Genomic DNA, 14398 nt, shown 5'->3' on the forward strand with positions numbered 1-14398 from the left:
CTCTTCAACATCCACCTCCAACAAAAAATCAAGACTTAAGTAAACTTGTCAACAAAACGCGGACTTTTGAATTCTTTGGTGAGAGAGTATTTTTCTCTTTTGTGTTTTGAGGTGAGAGAGATGAGTAGAGTTGAAGGCTTTCTATTTTTTTTATTCTTTTTTTTTGTGATGTCGTAGGAGTGTAGTAGCTTTGAATGATTCACTTGGTTTTTTTTTTTTTTTTTTTTTTTTTTTTTGTCTCAAGTGTGTTTGAAAAAGAGAAAGTTAAGAGAGAAAAATGGTGGAGATGGGAGGTATTTATAGAGGTTTTATATTGATGTTGAGTGGGAGAGCCATTTGGTGGGGCTCAGTCGAAATTTGGCCTAAATTTAGCCCAAAATGTGTCAAGGACGAGTAGATTGGCGTTTTAGTGGGAGAGCCATTTTTCGGGTTTCTGAAATCTGACCCAAGTTGGCATTTCTTCCCATTTCTTTTTACACATCAATTCAAAACAAGAGTTTTATCAAATAAGCCGACGGCTACAAGGACAATAAAAAAGAGTTCAAGGACTTGTATAAAGAGCAATTTTATTTCCTCAGCAATTAAAGTAATTACACAAAGAATACTTCACAAAAGGTGTAAAAAAAAATTGAATGAACACAATACATCAAAGCTTCAACGAATTTAATTGAATAATCTGGCCTCTTAAACTCCACTCATCCACCTGAAAACACCATAACAACCCTTAAATAATATGCTCATTTTCAATTCAGTATTTTTTGAGAGGAAAAAAATTTAAACATGACAGACAATACAGAGATCTTCAGCACTACCATAACCATAATGCATTAACTTAGTGGCAAAGACAAACCTGTAATCTGTGTGCTTTGGACAACAAAACTCCACAATCCTCAACAAGACCTCTTTCACCGCCAACAATTTTAGCTAGCTCTGACATCAAGATTTCTGTTTCTGCTGCCTGAAATATTACATATATAATAAATGGCAAGCAAAGAATAGGAAAATTGTGAGTATGTGAAAAACAAAAAACAAAACAAAAATATCTAGGAAAACTTCATATTTATTTCCGTGTTGTCAAGTCTCAGTTTTTACACTATATCTCGAATCTTATATAATCCCTTCATCTCAAGTTTAACAACTTAAACTATCTCAATATAACATATGTTTCATTGAAATGAAAACAAACGAGAGAAGAGGAAAAACTAATGAACCTTGGGGAAAAGATGTTGAGCATTTGAAGCCATTGAATCCATCACTTTCATGGCCGAGTTCAGAGACTCCTGTAACTCATTGACGTTAACCTACAATTCAAACATTTCTCGTGATTCAGTCTTTTATAATCATTTGCATAGTCAAAACACACATTCAAATAATAAGCAGCTCTTCAAATTCCTTGGGATCAAGAAAAACACACACACACACACCTTAATATTCCCTCCAAGCGGGAGTTGAATCGAGGCATTGACCAAAGCGTGAGTCGTTTCTGCCAATGAAACTGAATAATCCCCATCAAGCTCCGACCATTGATCCAAATACGGAACCTATAAACAACAAACGAGATCAAGATTTAAATGCTTACACAATCACAACAGTTAAAGGGATAATAAATCCCATAGAATAAAGTCTTACCTGGGCATCAAGGATCGCAGAAAGAGTCTGCGTTCTTTGCAAAATCCCGAGTTCCGTTCGCTTCTTCGCCACCGACTCGTACATTTCCGACATCTTTACCCGGAGAGAGTTAACTTTTGTCTGCAGTGTTACCACCCACCAAAAATGTCATTCAAAGTTTCTACCCAAACAGCCACGCGTTAAGAATTTGGCACATAAAGTCCAATGATAAGACCCAGCAAGCTTTATACAAACACAAATTACCCATCTCATAACTAATTGATTTTGAGATAGAACCACGGACCTGAGTCTCTCTTTCGAGGGCTCGAACGGAGGCCTCGGCTCTGGCGTTGGCGTAGCGCCATTGCAGGTAGCGATTCTGAAGCAGCTTCAAGGAGTTGTAATCGTCCTGGTGGCTCGGCGGCCCCGCCTTCTTCCCCGCCGCCGCCTTCCTCGCCGGAAGAGGCAGGCACGGGTCTCTCCCCGGAAGCCTCTCTTCCGGCAAGTTGAGATACCGAGCCGAAGAAAAAGGCGTGATCTTCAACGAGTCCGTGCTCGCCCGGGACTTGACGAGAAGCTCCGGCAGAGACTGCGTCGACGAGCTCACCTGAGCCGCGTTTTCACGGCACTCTTGTGCGTAGATCGAATCGGAGGCGGCGGCGTTGTTGTTGGGTCTCTGAGGCGTGGCTCTGAACCTGGACGGCACCGAGATCGAGCGGTCCAGGCTGGCGGAGAGCATCGACACAGGAGTGTCGGGCCGGGCCATGGATTTCTTCGAAGGCGGGTGGTGCGGGACCGGAGTGTGGCGGTTTCCGATGTTCTCCTTCATCGGCCTCGGAATCCTCTGTTTCCGGAGATTGGTGGGAGGGGCGTTTTCGTAATTGGCCTCCGAGGAGGCGATCGGAGCTCGCGGCGACGAAGGAGGAGTGGGAGCTGTGGAATTAGGATCGGATTCGCCTAGGGTTTGCTCCATGTCGAGCTGTCTGCGGCGGCGATTGGCGGAGGAGGATCGAGGGCGGTTATCGGAGGCGTTCGGGATCGGAGTCGAGCCGAGATTGTTGTGTCTGTGGACCGGAGATCTCGCCGTCAAGGGGTTATGGTGGTTTTGGTGGTGGTGGTGAGGGGATTCGGCGGAGGAAGAGACTTGGGGAGACATGAATCTTGAGCTCACTTCCCTAACCCTAGGCCGTCGGGGAGGACCCGGAGTCGGCGCCGGAGCCGGCGCCGGAGGATTCGGAGCCGAAGAGCCGGCGTGATTATCGGCCGTTTGCTCTCCCATGGAAGTTTTATGATTCAGGATTGTCGTCGGGAGTGAAAAAGGAAGAAGAAGAGCGAAACCCGAAGAAAGCTGAAGAAAAATGTTGGTACTGGGCTAACTGGGAGTCTCGGGACTGTTTAGGGAACTAGAAACTAGCCGTTATGCGTTTTCAGTCTACTTGTAACGGGTCTTTTCTTTTTTTTTCGATATTATTATCTTCTTTCTTTTCAAAAGGGGGGACACGTGTGTCACGTGCCGCTGCCTAATTGACTAACGCAGATTAGTGGAGTATTCTCTCCTTTCTTTTTTTTTCTCGTGATCATTAGTGGAGTTATTTATTTTTTATTTTTTATTTTTTAGGGAAGGATACCTTATATTAGGAGTGATGGGGGGGAATAAATTGTCGTCACTTGTCTTCTCATTTTAATGTGGAAATTGCTAGTGTTGCGACCACGAAAGTCCTAGAATTCTGGAAGATAGAATTTATAGCTTGAATCGGGCTAGTTTCATTATAAATAGGGATACTTCATTGTCATTTTTACTAATCGTAAATATATAATGTCTAAATGTTTTTTTTTTTAATTTTTCCGTAATGTTTATATATATTTTTTTAGGAGAAATAATTCACTGTTATGTTATGGATTCTATTTAATTTACAGTTTCATTTATAAAGAAAATGATCAAAAATAATTATTTATAGATTAAAAAAACACTATTTTTAAAACAATCACTATTTTAAAAATATTACACTTTAAAACACCAATTATCTATATTATTGAAAATGGACTCCGCTAATAACAATTTTGATATTTTAGACTAAAATAATAGCAACTATTATGATCTATTTGATAGACAACTTGAAAAGTGTTTTCAGTTTTTTCAACTCAAATAGTAGAATAAAGTAAAGTAGAAAGTTGTTTGTTCCACGTCTCACTTTTTTAACTCCGAAATTTTTCAAGTAGTATTTACTTTATGTGAACAAAAAGTAAAAACAATTTTTTGTTGTTTTTACTTTTTGTTGTTTTCTAAATTTTTCACTTTGTTTTTCCTGACATCTCTCTCTCTCTCTCTCTCTCTCTCTCTCTCTCTCTCTCTCTCTCTTCAATTTTACAACAAATTTTTTTTATGGCTGTAATGGAAAATAAGGATAGAGCATCTGTGAGAAGCTCAACGCCGTGGCCGAACTCCTCGGAACCTACGTGGGCTGCGCCATGGTGGCGCTGAGAGCGGCGTCTTACGCGCCGTTTGTGGCGATGGCGGCGTTGGCGGGGCTCGGGATGAGGCCGACGCGGTGGGGGGCTCGGGGCTGTCGATCGTGGGCCGCGCCATGGCGGCCGTTCATGGCGATGGCGGCGCTGGCAGGGCCCTGAGCGGAGCCGACACGGTGGGGGGCTCGGGGTTGTCGATCGTGGGTTGCGCAGTGGCGGTCGTTCGTGGCGATGGCAGGGCTCAGGGTGGAGCCGGCGCAGTGGGGGGCTCGGGGGGAGGGAGGGGCAGACTGGGGGCTGCGAGCACGGTGGTGACAAATGAGATCGGAGGGAAAGTGGCTCCATCTTTGCCAAACAGCCCAAAAGTGACGAACATTCCCATTTGATGTGAAAAAATGTTTTGAAAAAAAATAATTTGATATCAAACAGCTTTTTGGATGTAATTGCAAAAATTTATTACACTACAATTGTAAAAAAATAAAATAGAAAAGTGAACTTTTTTTTTTAGTGAACTACCAAACAGATCATAAGTTTTTGGACACTTTTATATCTACTTAAATGTAGATTCGTAAGTCTACAGTTTATGATTAGTATATACTTTCATATTTACAGTTAGTTACTAGTAAAATTGTCTAAAAACTTTTAGTCTAAATTATCAAAATTGCTACCGGTTCAAATCATTTCCCTCTTATTCCCTTCATGCTTCACCTCAGAGTAACCTCTATTGTAATTTGGGCTTCACAATTTAGCCCAATGCATTTGAAAATGGGCTTTAACAGTACTAAAGAGTTGAGACGGTTAATAGGCCTTCCATCGAAGTTCCAACAAGTTGCGACATCATACATGTGAAGAAAATGTCCAGCACTCTATTCGGCAGAACAGATCATGTGCCTCGTGTGAACCATAAACTCCTTTGGACCACAAGACCAAAACAGATAAAGAAAGTCAACGATAACCTAACTCACAAGATAACCCAATGAAAGAAGAAACACGTGTATGAATTAAATTTCTAAATTTCGAAATCTGGAATATTACATCTGCAATGTGTATGGTATAGATCAGTGGTGGTCAAGTGAATCAATGTGGCTGATAAGCTAAGTGACGTACTGAAGAAGATAAACGTGACATCCAAAATAAGGTTTGCTACTATATTTCCTAGAACAAGACTGTGTTTATTATGTACAAGCCCTACTCCATTATTTGTATACGCTGCTCAGTAATGTATCAGCTGAATGTTAGGCGTGATCACGGAAACTCTCTCATCTAGAACTAGAACTAGGCCTTGGCTCATCATCTGTCACAATGAACAAAGAGCATTTAGAAATAATTCCGAAACAAGACCATGTTCATTACGAGTTCACGAAGATATTTACTCGTGTACTATACTATAATTGAATAGGACAGGAATTAAATATATATATATATATATATGAAATCTCGAACAACATGAATTAGTCTTTTTACCGTGATCTTCCTCATCTCCGTTTTGGCTTGTAAAGAACGGGGTCAGATAGTTGCGATCCAATGCAGTGAATGAAGTTGTGCTGCATTGAACCAAAAGGGAAGAGGATTGTTAGTAAAGCCAAAGATTACGAAAGAAAGATGTTTATTAACATATAATACCTCTTGTGGAACTCCTTAAGTTTCATCTTTATCGAGTTTCCGGAGGAGGATTGTGGTTCCTCATCGTTAGGAGGGGAATAATACCCATCATTCCCAGCAAAAGTCCGGATTGGTGCACGTGGAGGAAGATAACTAAGGTTACCATCAAAACCCTGAAAATTAAATAAATAAAGTTTAATCGGTATCATCGTGGAAAAACTCCAAACTATAACTCAGTTCCGGGACACCCTTTGGCAGTTGCCAAAATTCTGGCTTGTAGATCTAATCCATTGTATCATCTCCAAAATCTGATCTTTCACCGTCGGAACATTTGAGTGTGTACTATTTATTCATTTCTAATATACTCGCTCAAAGTTCTTGCTTTATGTCGTTCGAAATTAGCTGATCCATATAAGTTCCACAGAAACTTGACATGGGATCGAACATAAATAGATCGTAATGAAATCGCTCCTTTTTCAGACTAGTAGTACTCCTATGAAGCTTCATGATATGTCATATCTAGCATTACAGGTCGAAAACTATCATCTTTTTCCAGTACATACCTCGCCTAACGTGTCATCAGACACATCACCGACCACTTCTAGAGCTTCTAGCATCGGACCTGTAGAGCCCCCAATCAGTAGCACCTGAGACATTGTGAGATAACACCATGTAAACCACCATCGTTCCAAGGATTAGGGTGATTTAGATAGAAATGAATATACGTGTATACATGCATGTGTACATGAATGTGATATGCGAAAACTCAAATGAGTATCACTACCGTCAAAACAACAATGGCAGTCGTTGCAGTGAATATGGTCTGGCCATGTCCATCTGGAAGATCATGAACAGATTGTAAAGCAAGGGCAAAAGCCATAGCTCCTCGGAGTCCTTCCCAAGCAGAACACTTTGTTAGGCACTACATTATAAAAAATTATGGAATCCAGATAACAAATATATTGCACTCTTTCTTACCACTGTACCAAAGGGCCTTCTGGTGTTTTAAAGGTATTTTTCGATGAGCAGGTCTCGCCAAATTGACTAGATATGCACACGAAAAGACATTTACTGCCCTGCAAAAACAATTCAAAACAAGATCTTGAGATCAGCAGCGACCTTAGTACAGGAATTCTGATATAATTAGGATTGTGAAGCGCAAGAAAGGAAACAAACCTCGCAACTACAATGAAAATCTGAATTAAGAGAAAGTTAAGAAAAAAAGGATTGTTCTGTTCAGATAAAAGAACCGAAACTTCAAAAAATAAACAGATCTTTCAAGGATACAATTGAGAAAAAAATGAATCCAACATGTGACCAGCTATGTTGTTCCATGGCAATATCAAATCCCATGTATATGAATCTGCAGGTCAAAGGAAAAAAAAGTTATGAATGAGTATAAAAGCGCAACACGTACATTTCCTTCAAACACACAATATTTCCACACTCACACAAACAAATGAGAAAAGAAAATGGTAAGTTCCCTTACATAAATGTCTCTGCTAATGATGATATCAAATGGAAAAAAGCAGATACGAATCGTTGAGAGTTTTCTGACAAATTTGAGAATGTATAGTGCTTCATAACCTGGAATAGAAATATTGATACTATCTTGCTTAGGCCATAGATACAGTAGGTGCTTAAACTAAGAAGAAGAAAAAAAAAACCAATAAATTTTCGCTTACCATTCCTGTGAACAATATAGAGACTATACCAGAGAGACCAAGACCTTCTGCAAGCATATAACTGAAGAGGATAGACATCAGTCTCCACAATATAGACACTTTAAGTTCTGCAGACTGTGCAGATAGAAAAGAGTCTCTTACGAAAAATAGGGGAAAAGTACAACAAGACAACACTCCAAGTTCTGCAGACTGAACAAAGAAAAAGAAGAAATTAAGCACTTGAATTCCTTGAGAGGTAGAGATAATTGACAGAAACCCAGCAGAAAAAACTGTTAAATAAGCACTCACTTGTCAATGTCCAGCCCTGCATACTTAAAAAGGTTCTGCGAAATTAAGGTTCCACACTATATTTGTTATCAACTCTGGATGCATGTAAGAGAGGCATTAGAAATGATAATAAAAAAAAATGATACATCAAAAGGATATCAAAGCCGAAATAAATCCAACGCCAACCCCTGTAAAGCAATAAACACATTTTAATACCATTAAATATGCTATAATCATTAGAAAACATCCAAGTTTGTAAAATCCATGTTAAAGCTTCCAAAGAAGGAGATAAAGACAACAGAGTGAGTAAGCAATGCTATTCCTTCTGTTACTTTTTCATTTAGTATTCAGAAATAACAGAAATTCTGCTTAATTCCAACAGCCAAACATGAATAAATCCAATATATCTTGAAGGTAACAAATATAGTGAACAAGAATGAAACAAATTACAATCTTCCCCAGGGCATGAGAATATCTTTAGAATGGCTATCATACATAAGTTAAAAGATGATATGCATCTATACAAGTCCGTGGGTCTCTATATATTATGCCTTTGACTTTTATAGCCTAAAAAACTGACCTGCAGACATTGATCCAACAAAGGTCTCAAGAAACCTGAGTACCACCATGAAAATGTTTTCATTAGAGGAGGCGTTACTTTTTACCATTGCCATGGTCCTGCATGGAAAAAAAAATACATTTGGGTTTAAGCCAAATTCAGTTTATTCTGCCGGCTCAGCAAAAACGTTAAATTATGGTGAGCATACCTGTACAACGAAATAGCCATCTGTTGGATATCACGACAGGAAACAAACAAAAACCAGTCAACAATGCTCAAATACACAAATTAAGGATTCGCATTCGAACACCTATCACGTGAATGTATAATCTTACAGCATCATTCAAGACAGACTCTCCAAAAACAAGGGCATACAGGTTCATATCTGAGCCAAGTTCCTGCGATAAATGACATTACGCATGCATTGCATTATATCGTCTGCACAGTGTAAAACCACATGCTATTTCGTAGGAGAATAATATTACTTGAAATATGGATAGGACAGTGACAGGATCGGTGGCGGATATAAGAGCACCAAACATCATGCACTCCACAAAGGGAAGCCTGTACATGAGAAATGCTAGACCACCAAGGTAACTGCACAACCATTAGGCAACCCAAAATCTGAAGACTATGTTTCTTTTCCTTCAAGCAGAAAAAAAAAATGTAACACTGGCTCATATCGTCAGCAAAAGGAAACTTACACTAAAGACCCAGTAACAATGGAAGCTATAAAGGTTCCTAGGATAGCAAATGTAACAATGGCTCCGAAATTCGAGAAGAACGGTTTCTACAGCAAAAAAAAAAAAGAAAAAAAAAGAACCACATCATTAGGCGTTTAGCAATGAATTTGAACACAAAATTATTAAGGAAAAGCCACGAATACTTTCAAGACTTACAGGTGAAAGACTGAACCCTGACTGAGTAAGAGCTAGTTTGTCAAAGAAAACACATATATAATAGCAAAGAACTATTCATCCTCAAACAAAGAAAACATAATGATATTAAAAAAAACAGTGAATACATAGAATCTGTGGTTTGGATATAATATAATTGGAGGTAGGAGAAACAAGAAGAAAAACTCCTCGTGAAAATTGAACCAAGCCCTGCACAAATCAAACACCTAAAAATAATCAATAATCTAAACTCATAAAGGGAAAGAACTCGTCATTTCTTGCAATGTAATTTTGTGATCAGATCAAACCAAAACCTTATGCTATTTTCAGTATTCGAGACATTAGCAAGTCCGCCAACAATCAAACCTGTGATAAGAACACCGTGAAAGAATTAAGTTCCAACAATTTAAGGAGCCCTAAAAACAGAGCTTCAACTAAGAAAAGAAGATGAATACCAATCAAGAGCGAAGCACTGGCCTCGGGAAGGTAATAGAATTTATGGCGGCGTAAGACGTGGCCGAGGACGAAGGAGAGGACCAACATCATGATCTGGAGAAGGATTCCGACTCCGGCGGCTTGCTGCTCCTTCCCTGGCGTCGGCGCCGGGACGGAACCGTTCGACTGCGACGGAGATATGCTCACCCCCATCAGTTGAACGTCCTGCGCCGCCATTGATGGATCTTCGACGGTATCGCCGAGCGTACGTTTTTAGCTTCGTTTCTTCTATCTATGGCGGTTTTTTTTCGTTCTTGAGATTGAAATTGGAATTATTTTTTTCCCGGTGGAAGTTTCGAGCGTTTTTTCTTTGTGTGTACGATCTCTCTCCTTTTTCTTCTTGTAATAAAATGCCCTATAAAGAGAAATTTAATTAAGTAAACCTCAAAGTTAACAAAATATAAGACTGACCTATTACTTAAAAAAATATCTGAAATTAAACTTTTATCTTTATTTTGAATAAAAATACTCTTATAACTTATTTATCCTCCCTTCCTCTCTTATTCCCTTTCTTCTATTATCCGTCACTGTGACTCGTAAATTTTTCTCTAGCTCTCAAATCCTTTCTAATTAAGTGGATTTTATCGAATCATGAATAAATTTTCTTAGTTAGTCGTTTTAAATAAGTTTTTTTAATAGTATAACATGTAGGGTATTATAATATCTGAATTACATAGTGAAAAATATGAATTTTAACATTTTATACAATGAAATACGATATTATACGATATTATACTATAAGATACGATGAGATTTAACTTGTTTGTACGATGAAATTCAAAAACAATTATGAAGTTATATCATAATATACGTTAGTATACAATATTATATGATAGAATATGATATTGTACGATGAGGTACGATATTGTATGATGTACAATGAGGTACGATGTTATACGATGCTGATATAGTAGGATATCGTATAACATCGTACGAACAATTTTTTTGGAAAATACAGAATTCCATCGTAGAGTATCGTATCATATCGTACACCCTGAACAATTCCAACGTATTGTATCGTATGACATCGTATACTATAGTATGCACCATAAATTTTATCGTAACCTATCGTATACTATACTGCAAGACCTTTTGTCACTAAAAAGACATGTCGTTCTATCAACATGTTTAACATCCCCCGTTAATTCGAGCACTCCCCTCCAATGGTCGGACTCCCAATCGATTCCTAATGCTTGAGAAGAAAGTGGACGAGAGTGGTTTGGTGAAGATGTCGGCGATCTGATTGTGGGCCGGTAAGTGGCGAACTTGAAGAGATTGATCTTGGACTTTCTCACGGACAAAAAACAGATCAAGCTCCATATGTTTTGTCCGGGCGTTCTGTATTAGGTTGGGTGAAAGGAGGACAGTGATGAGGTTATCGACCCGGGTTCTTGACTGGAGGAAACTTATAATTCCTGAAGAAGAGAGCGCAGCCATAATATTTCAGCAGTGGCTGTGGCAAGGCTTCGATACTCTGCCTTTGTGGACGACCGGGATACAGTGGGTTGCTTCTTGGAGCTCCACGTCACTAGGTTTTTGCCAAGAAAAATGCAGACACCACTGGTGGATCGCCGGTCATCAATGTCTATTGCCCAATCGGAATCGGAGAAACCAATGATGTCGAGAGATTTGTCATCAGAGAAGCCTGTGATTTCGAGTGAATTTGAATGCTGAAGAGTAAGCCCAAATTGAAGAGTTCCTCGCAAGTACCGGAGTATTCGTTTCACCGTTTTCCAGTGAGGCTGTAAGGGAGTGTGCATGAATTGACTGGCTTTGTTGACGCTAAAAACTTATTTCCGGCCCGATTATGGTAGCATACTGCAGTGCGCCAACCACACTCATGTAGAGGGTGACGTCTTCGACTGGGTCTCCACTGTGGGCAGATAGTCGGAGACCGGTGATCATGGGTATTGGTATAGGATTGGTAGTAAGCATGTTGGTGCGTTGAAGTAGGTCGGTGATGTATCGTTTCTGAGATAGATGAATTCCAGTGGCGGTGTATTGGACCTCTACTCTAAGAAAATAACTTAGAGGACCCAAATCCTTGAGAGAGAAGGCGCGATCGAGGGCGGTGATGAGACATTGTACTTCTTTTGAGTCGCACCATAAGGTACTCAATCGAGGAGAGTGAAAAACGCAGGAATATGGATGTGTCCGCTTTTGATTCTTTGAAGCCAAAACTGATGAGTGTTGATCTAAGTTTCTCGAACCAAGCCCGGGGGCTTGTTTTAGACCGTAGATGGCTTTGTGGAGTTTGCAGAAGTGATGATGAGTTGATGAGATTTCAAAACCAAGAGGCTGGTCCATGTAGACGTCATCGATCAATTCACCATTCAAGAACGCGTTGTTGATGTCAATTTGGTTTATTGGCCAGCCCCAGGACAGAGCAATCGTGAACACTACTTAGACAGTGACCGGTTTCACCACTGGGGAGAAGGTGTCGGTGAAGTCGAATCCAGGTATTTGGTGAAAACCTTTTGCTACGAGGCGCGCTTTGTACCTCGTGATTCTTCCTTTAGAGTTTCTTTTTACTTTGTAGATCCATTTACACCCGACTATTTTCCGGCCCATAGGTGCAGGTGTCAAGGACCATATTTTATTTTGGCCGAGAGCACCAAGTTCGGCTAGCATAGCTGTTCTCCAATGTGGTTTGTCAAGAGCTTCCTGCAATGATCTGGGTTCATCCTCAAATAAATTGTAAGTGTCATGAGTACTGGTGACATAAGCTTTAGGCCTGTGAATCCCTGCTTTACCACGCGTGACCATGTGATGAGTGTTAGTGCAATCTGGAATTAATACAGATGGTGCAATATCTAAAATAGGTTGCTCATGAGAGGGTGAAGAGTTTTGAGGAGTGTGGTTTGATGATGGTGAGGGGCTGTGAGAGATGGAGGTAGTGGTAGATGAGTGGGTTGTGTTTGATGATGATGATGTAACTAAAGGTGTCGTGTTTTAGTGTGTAGGTGGAAATACCTGAGGAGTCGGCAGCAGTGGCAATGGAGGCGTGAGCACTGGTGTATCGGTTCCGGGCGGTGATGGGGCTGATGCCGAGTCTGGGAGTGGTGAGGGGGCAGAGCTATATGGGAAAACCGACTCATCGAACACAACGTCACGCGAAATATAGGTACATCCATCTTTGGTTAGACATTTGCAGCCTTTGTGTTGGGGCGTGTATCCGATGAAGGTGCACGGTTGTGATCAGTATTCGAGTTTGTGTTTGGTATATGGGCGAAGGTTGAGGAAGCAAAGACACCCAAAAACTTTTAGCATATCATAGTTTGGTTTCCAGTTAAGGAGCTTTTCGTAGGGACTAAGAAAGTTCAAGACACTTGATGGGAGCCGATTTACGAGATATGTGCCGGAGAAGAATGTATCGTCCCAGAATTTTTGGGGCATGTTGGCTTGGGCTAGGAGAGTGAGACCGGTTTCGACTATGTGGCGGTGTTTGTGCTTGGCTACTCCGTTTTGCTCGGGTGTGTGTGGGCATGAGACTAGGTGATCAATTCCTAGGGAGGTAAAGTAATCAGTTAAGTCTTGAAATTCCACTCCCCAATCGGATTGGACTCTCTTTATTTTCTGGTTTAGTTGAAGCTCAACCTTAGATTTAAACTTGGCAAAGGTGTTGAATGCATCGGATTTGTTTTTCAAAAAATATATCCAAGTATATCGTGTGTGAGCATCAATGAAACTAACATAGTATTTGTAATTGTTTCTTGACAGGACCGGGGATGGCCCCCAGAGATCACTATGAATGAGTTCCAAAGGTTTTTCGGTGATAGTTGAGGCAGGGGAGTATGGTAATTTGTGAGATTTTCCTTGTTGGCATGCCGTGCACAGAGTAAGTTTTTTTTACAAAGAATTATAACAAGAAGACATAATTTTATTGATAACTTTGATGTGTGGGTGACCAAGACGTCTATGCCAAAAAATAACATCATTCTTGTTTGTGTTGGAAACACTTTGATTGAAAGCTAAAAACTTAGACTCTATGGACTTAGTGTCGGAGACACTTTGATTTAAAGGAAAAACTACTGACTTATGTGGTCTATGGATTAGGTTGACACATGGAGTGGTGGCAGAGTGAGTCTTTGTGGCTTGTGTGTTGGTGGCTTTGGGGTCGAGGTTGAACCAATACAGCCCATGCTCAAGTGTCCCTTGAAGAAGAACCTGCCGAGTTTCTTGATCCTTAACAAGGCACAAAGATGGGTGAAATTCAAAGAAGACAGCATTATCGGAGGCAAATTGAGAAACACTGATTAGGTTTTTTGTAATTGAAGGTACGTGTAAGAGATTATTCAGAACCAAATATTTATTTTGAGAGGAATGAGTAGGTATTAAATATGAGCAGCCAATGTTAGAAATTGTAAGACCCGTACCATTGCCGATTTGTACTCTGTTGTTTCCTCGGTACTCATTCGCGAGATTTAGGTTGCTCAGGTCGTTGGTGACGTGGTTGGAGGCACCAGAGTCAGGGTACTAAGCATCATCATTTGCTTAGTCATGAGCTGTGAAAATAGCAGCGAGAGCTGTCGGATTATGCCCCGTCGAGATGTTGTTGTTAGCATCGTTGTATGAGTTTCCATCGTTGTCATTGAAAGAGTTTTTGAAGCGATTGAAGCACCGAGCTGCTGAGTGTCCCCTGTTTGCCGCAGATTTGGCAAAGGAGATAGTTATAGTTGTGTCGGCCTTGGCCTCGTCCTCGTCCTCATCTGCCACCGCGTGTCGCCGGGTAAGTGTTTGTTGAAATGTATTGGCTGTTTTGAGGTTGGTTCTGGCTTGGATATGGGCGAGGAGTTGTAGGACGGCGCTGTGAGTTGTAA

General features: G+C 40.4%; 2 protein-coding genes across 2 annotated transcripts; both read right to left on the reverse strand.

Annotated features, from left to right (window-relative positions):
* Positions 1–464: 464 nt before the first annotated feature.
* LOC149385539 (QWRF motif-containing protein 6-like) lies at positions 465–3100 on the reverse strand. The gene is made up of 6 exons (XM_089625086.1): positions 1913–3100; positions 1630–1749; positions 1425–1541; positions 1212–1301; positions 851–958; positions 465–703 (listed from the first exon to the last, which is right to left on the reverse strand). Exons 1-6 carry the CDS (start codon positions 2885–2887, stop codon positions 647–649), a joined length of 1467 nt encoding a protein of 488 aa, XP_089481212.1. The 5' UTR covers positions 2888–3100; the 3' UTR covers positions 465–646.
* A 1951-nt stretch (positions 3101–5051) lies between these two features.
* Positions 5052–9947, reverse strand: LOC149385540 (sodium/hydrogen exchanger 6-like). The gene is made up of 22 exons (XM_089625385.1): positions 9539–9947; positions 9398–9449; positions 9234–9293; positions 9087–9111; positions 8892–8977; positions 8673–8784; positions 8523–8585; positions 8396–8415; positions 8209–8306; positions 7788–7816; positions 7650–7681; positions 7503–7550; positions 7362–7422; positions 7166–7263; positions 6964–7039; positions 6853–6872; positions 6655–6752; positions 6461–6570; positions 6240–6323; positions 5698–5849; positions 5539–5618; positions 5052–5368 (listed from the first exon to the last, which is right to left on the reverse strand). The coding sequence occupies exons 1-22, from the start codon at positions 9753–9755 to the stop codon at positions 5334–5336; spliced, it is 1656 nt and encodes a 551-aa protein (XP_089481511.1). The 5' UTR covers positions 9756–9947; the 3' UTR covers positions 5052–5333.
* Positions 9948–14398: the final 4451 nt, after the last annotated feature.

Source organism: Urtica dioica, chromosome 9, assembly GCF_054948205.1.
Source record: "Urtica dioica subsp. dioica isolate 48M chromosome 9, U.dioica_male_clone48M_v1_H2, whole genome shotgun sequence".
NCBI lineage: Eukaryota > Viridiplantae > Streptophyta > Magnoliopsida > Rosales > Urticaceae > Urtica > Urtica dioica.

Coding starts and splice junctions, on each gene's coding strand:
- LOC149385539 (XM_089625086.1), bottom strand. CDS start 2,887: ATGGGAGAGCAAACGGCCGATAATCACGCCGGCTCTTCGGCTCCGAAT. Junction 1,542..1,629: donor CTGCGATCCTTGATGCCCAG/GTAAGACTTTAT, acceptor TGTTGTTTATAG/GTTCCGTATTTGGATCAATG. Junction 704..850: donor CCAAAGCACACAGATTACAG/GTTTGTCTTTGC, acceptor TGGTGTTTTCAG/GTGGATGAGTGGAGTTTAAG.
- LOC149385540 (XM_089625385.1), bottom strand. CDS start 9,755: ATGGCGGCGCAGGACGTTCAACTGATGGGGGTGAGCATATCTCCGTCG. Junction 9,450..9,538: donor CAGTGCTTCGCTCTTGATTG/GTATTCATCTTC, acceptor TTCTTATCACAG/GTTTGATTGTTGGCGGACTT. Junction 6,571..6,654: donor GAAGGCCCTTTGGTACAGTG/GTAAGAAAGAGT, acceptor CTGCTTGGGAAG/GACTCCGAGGAGCTATGGCT.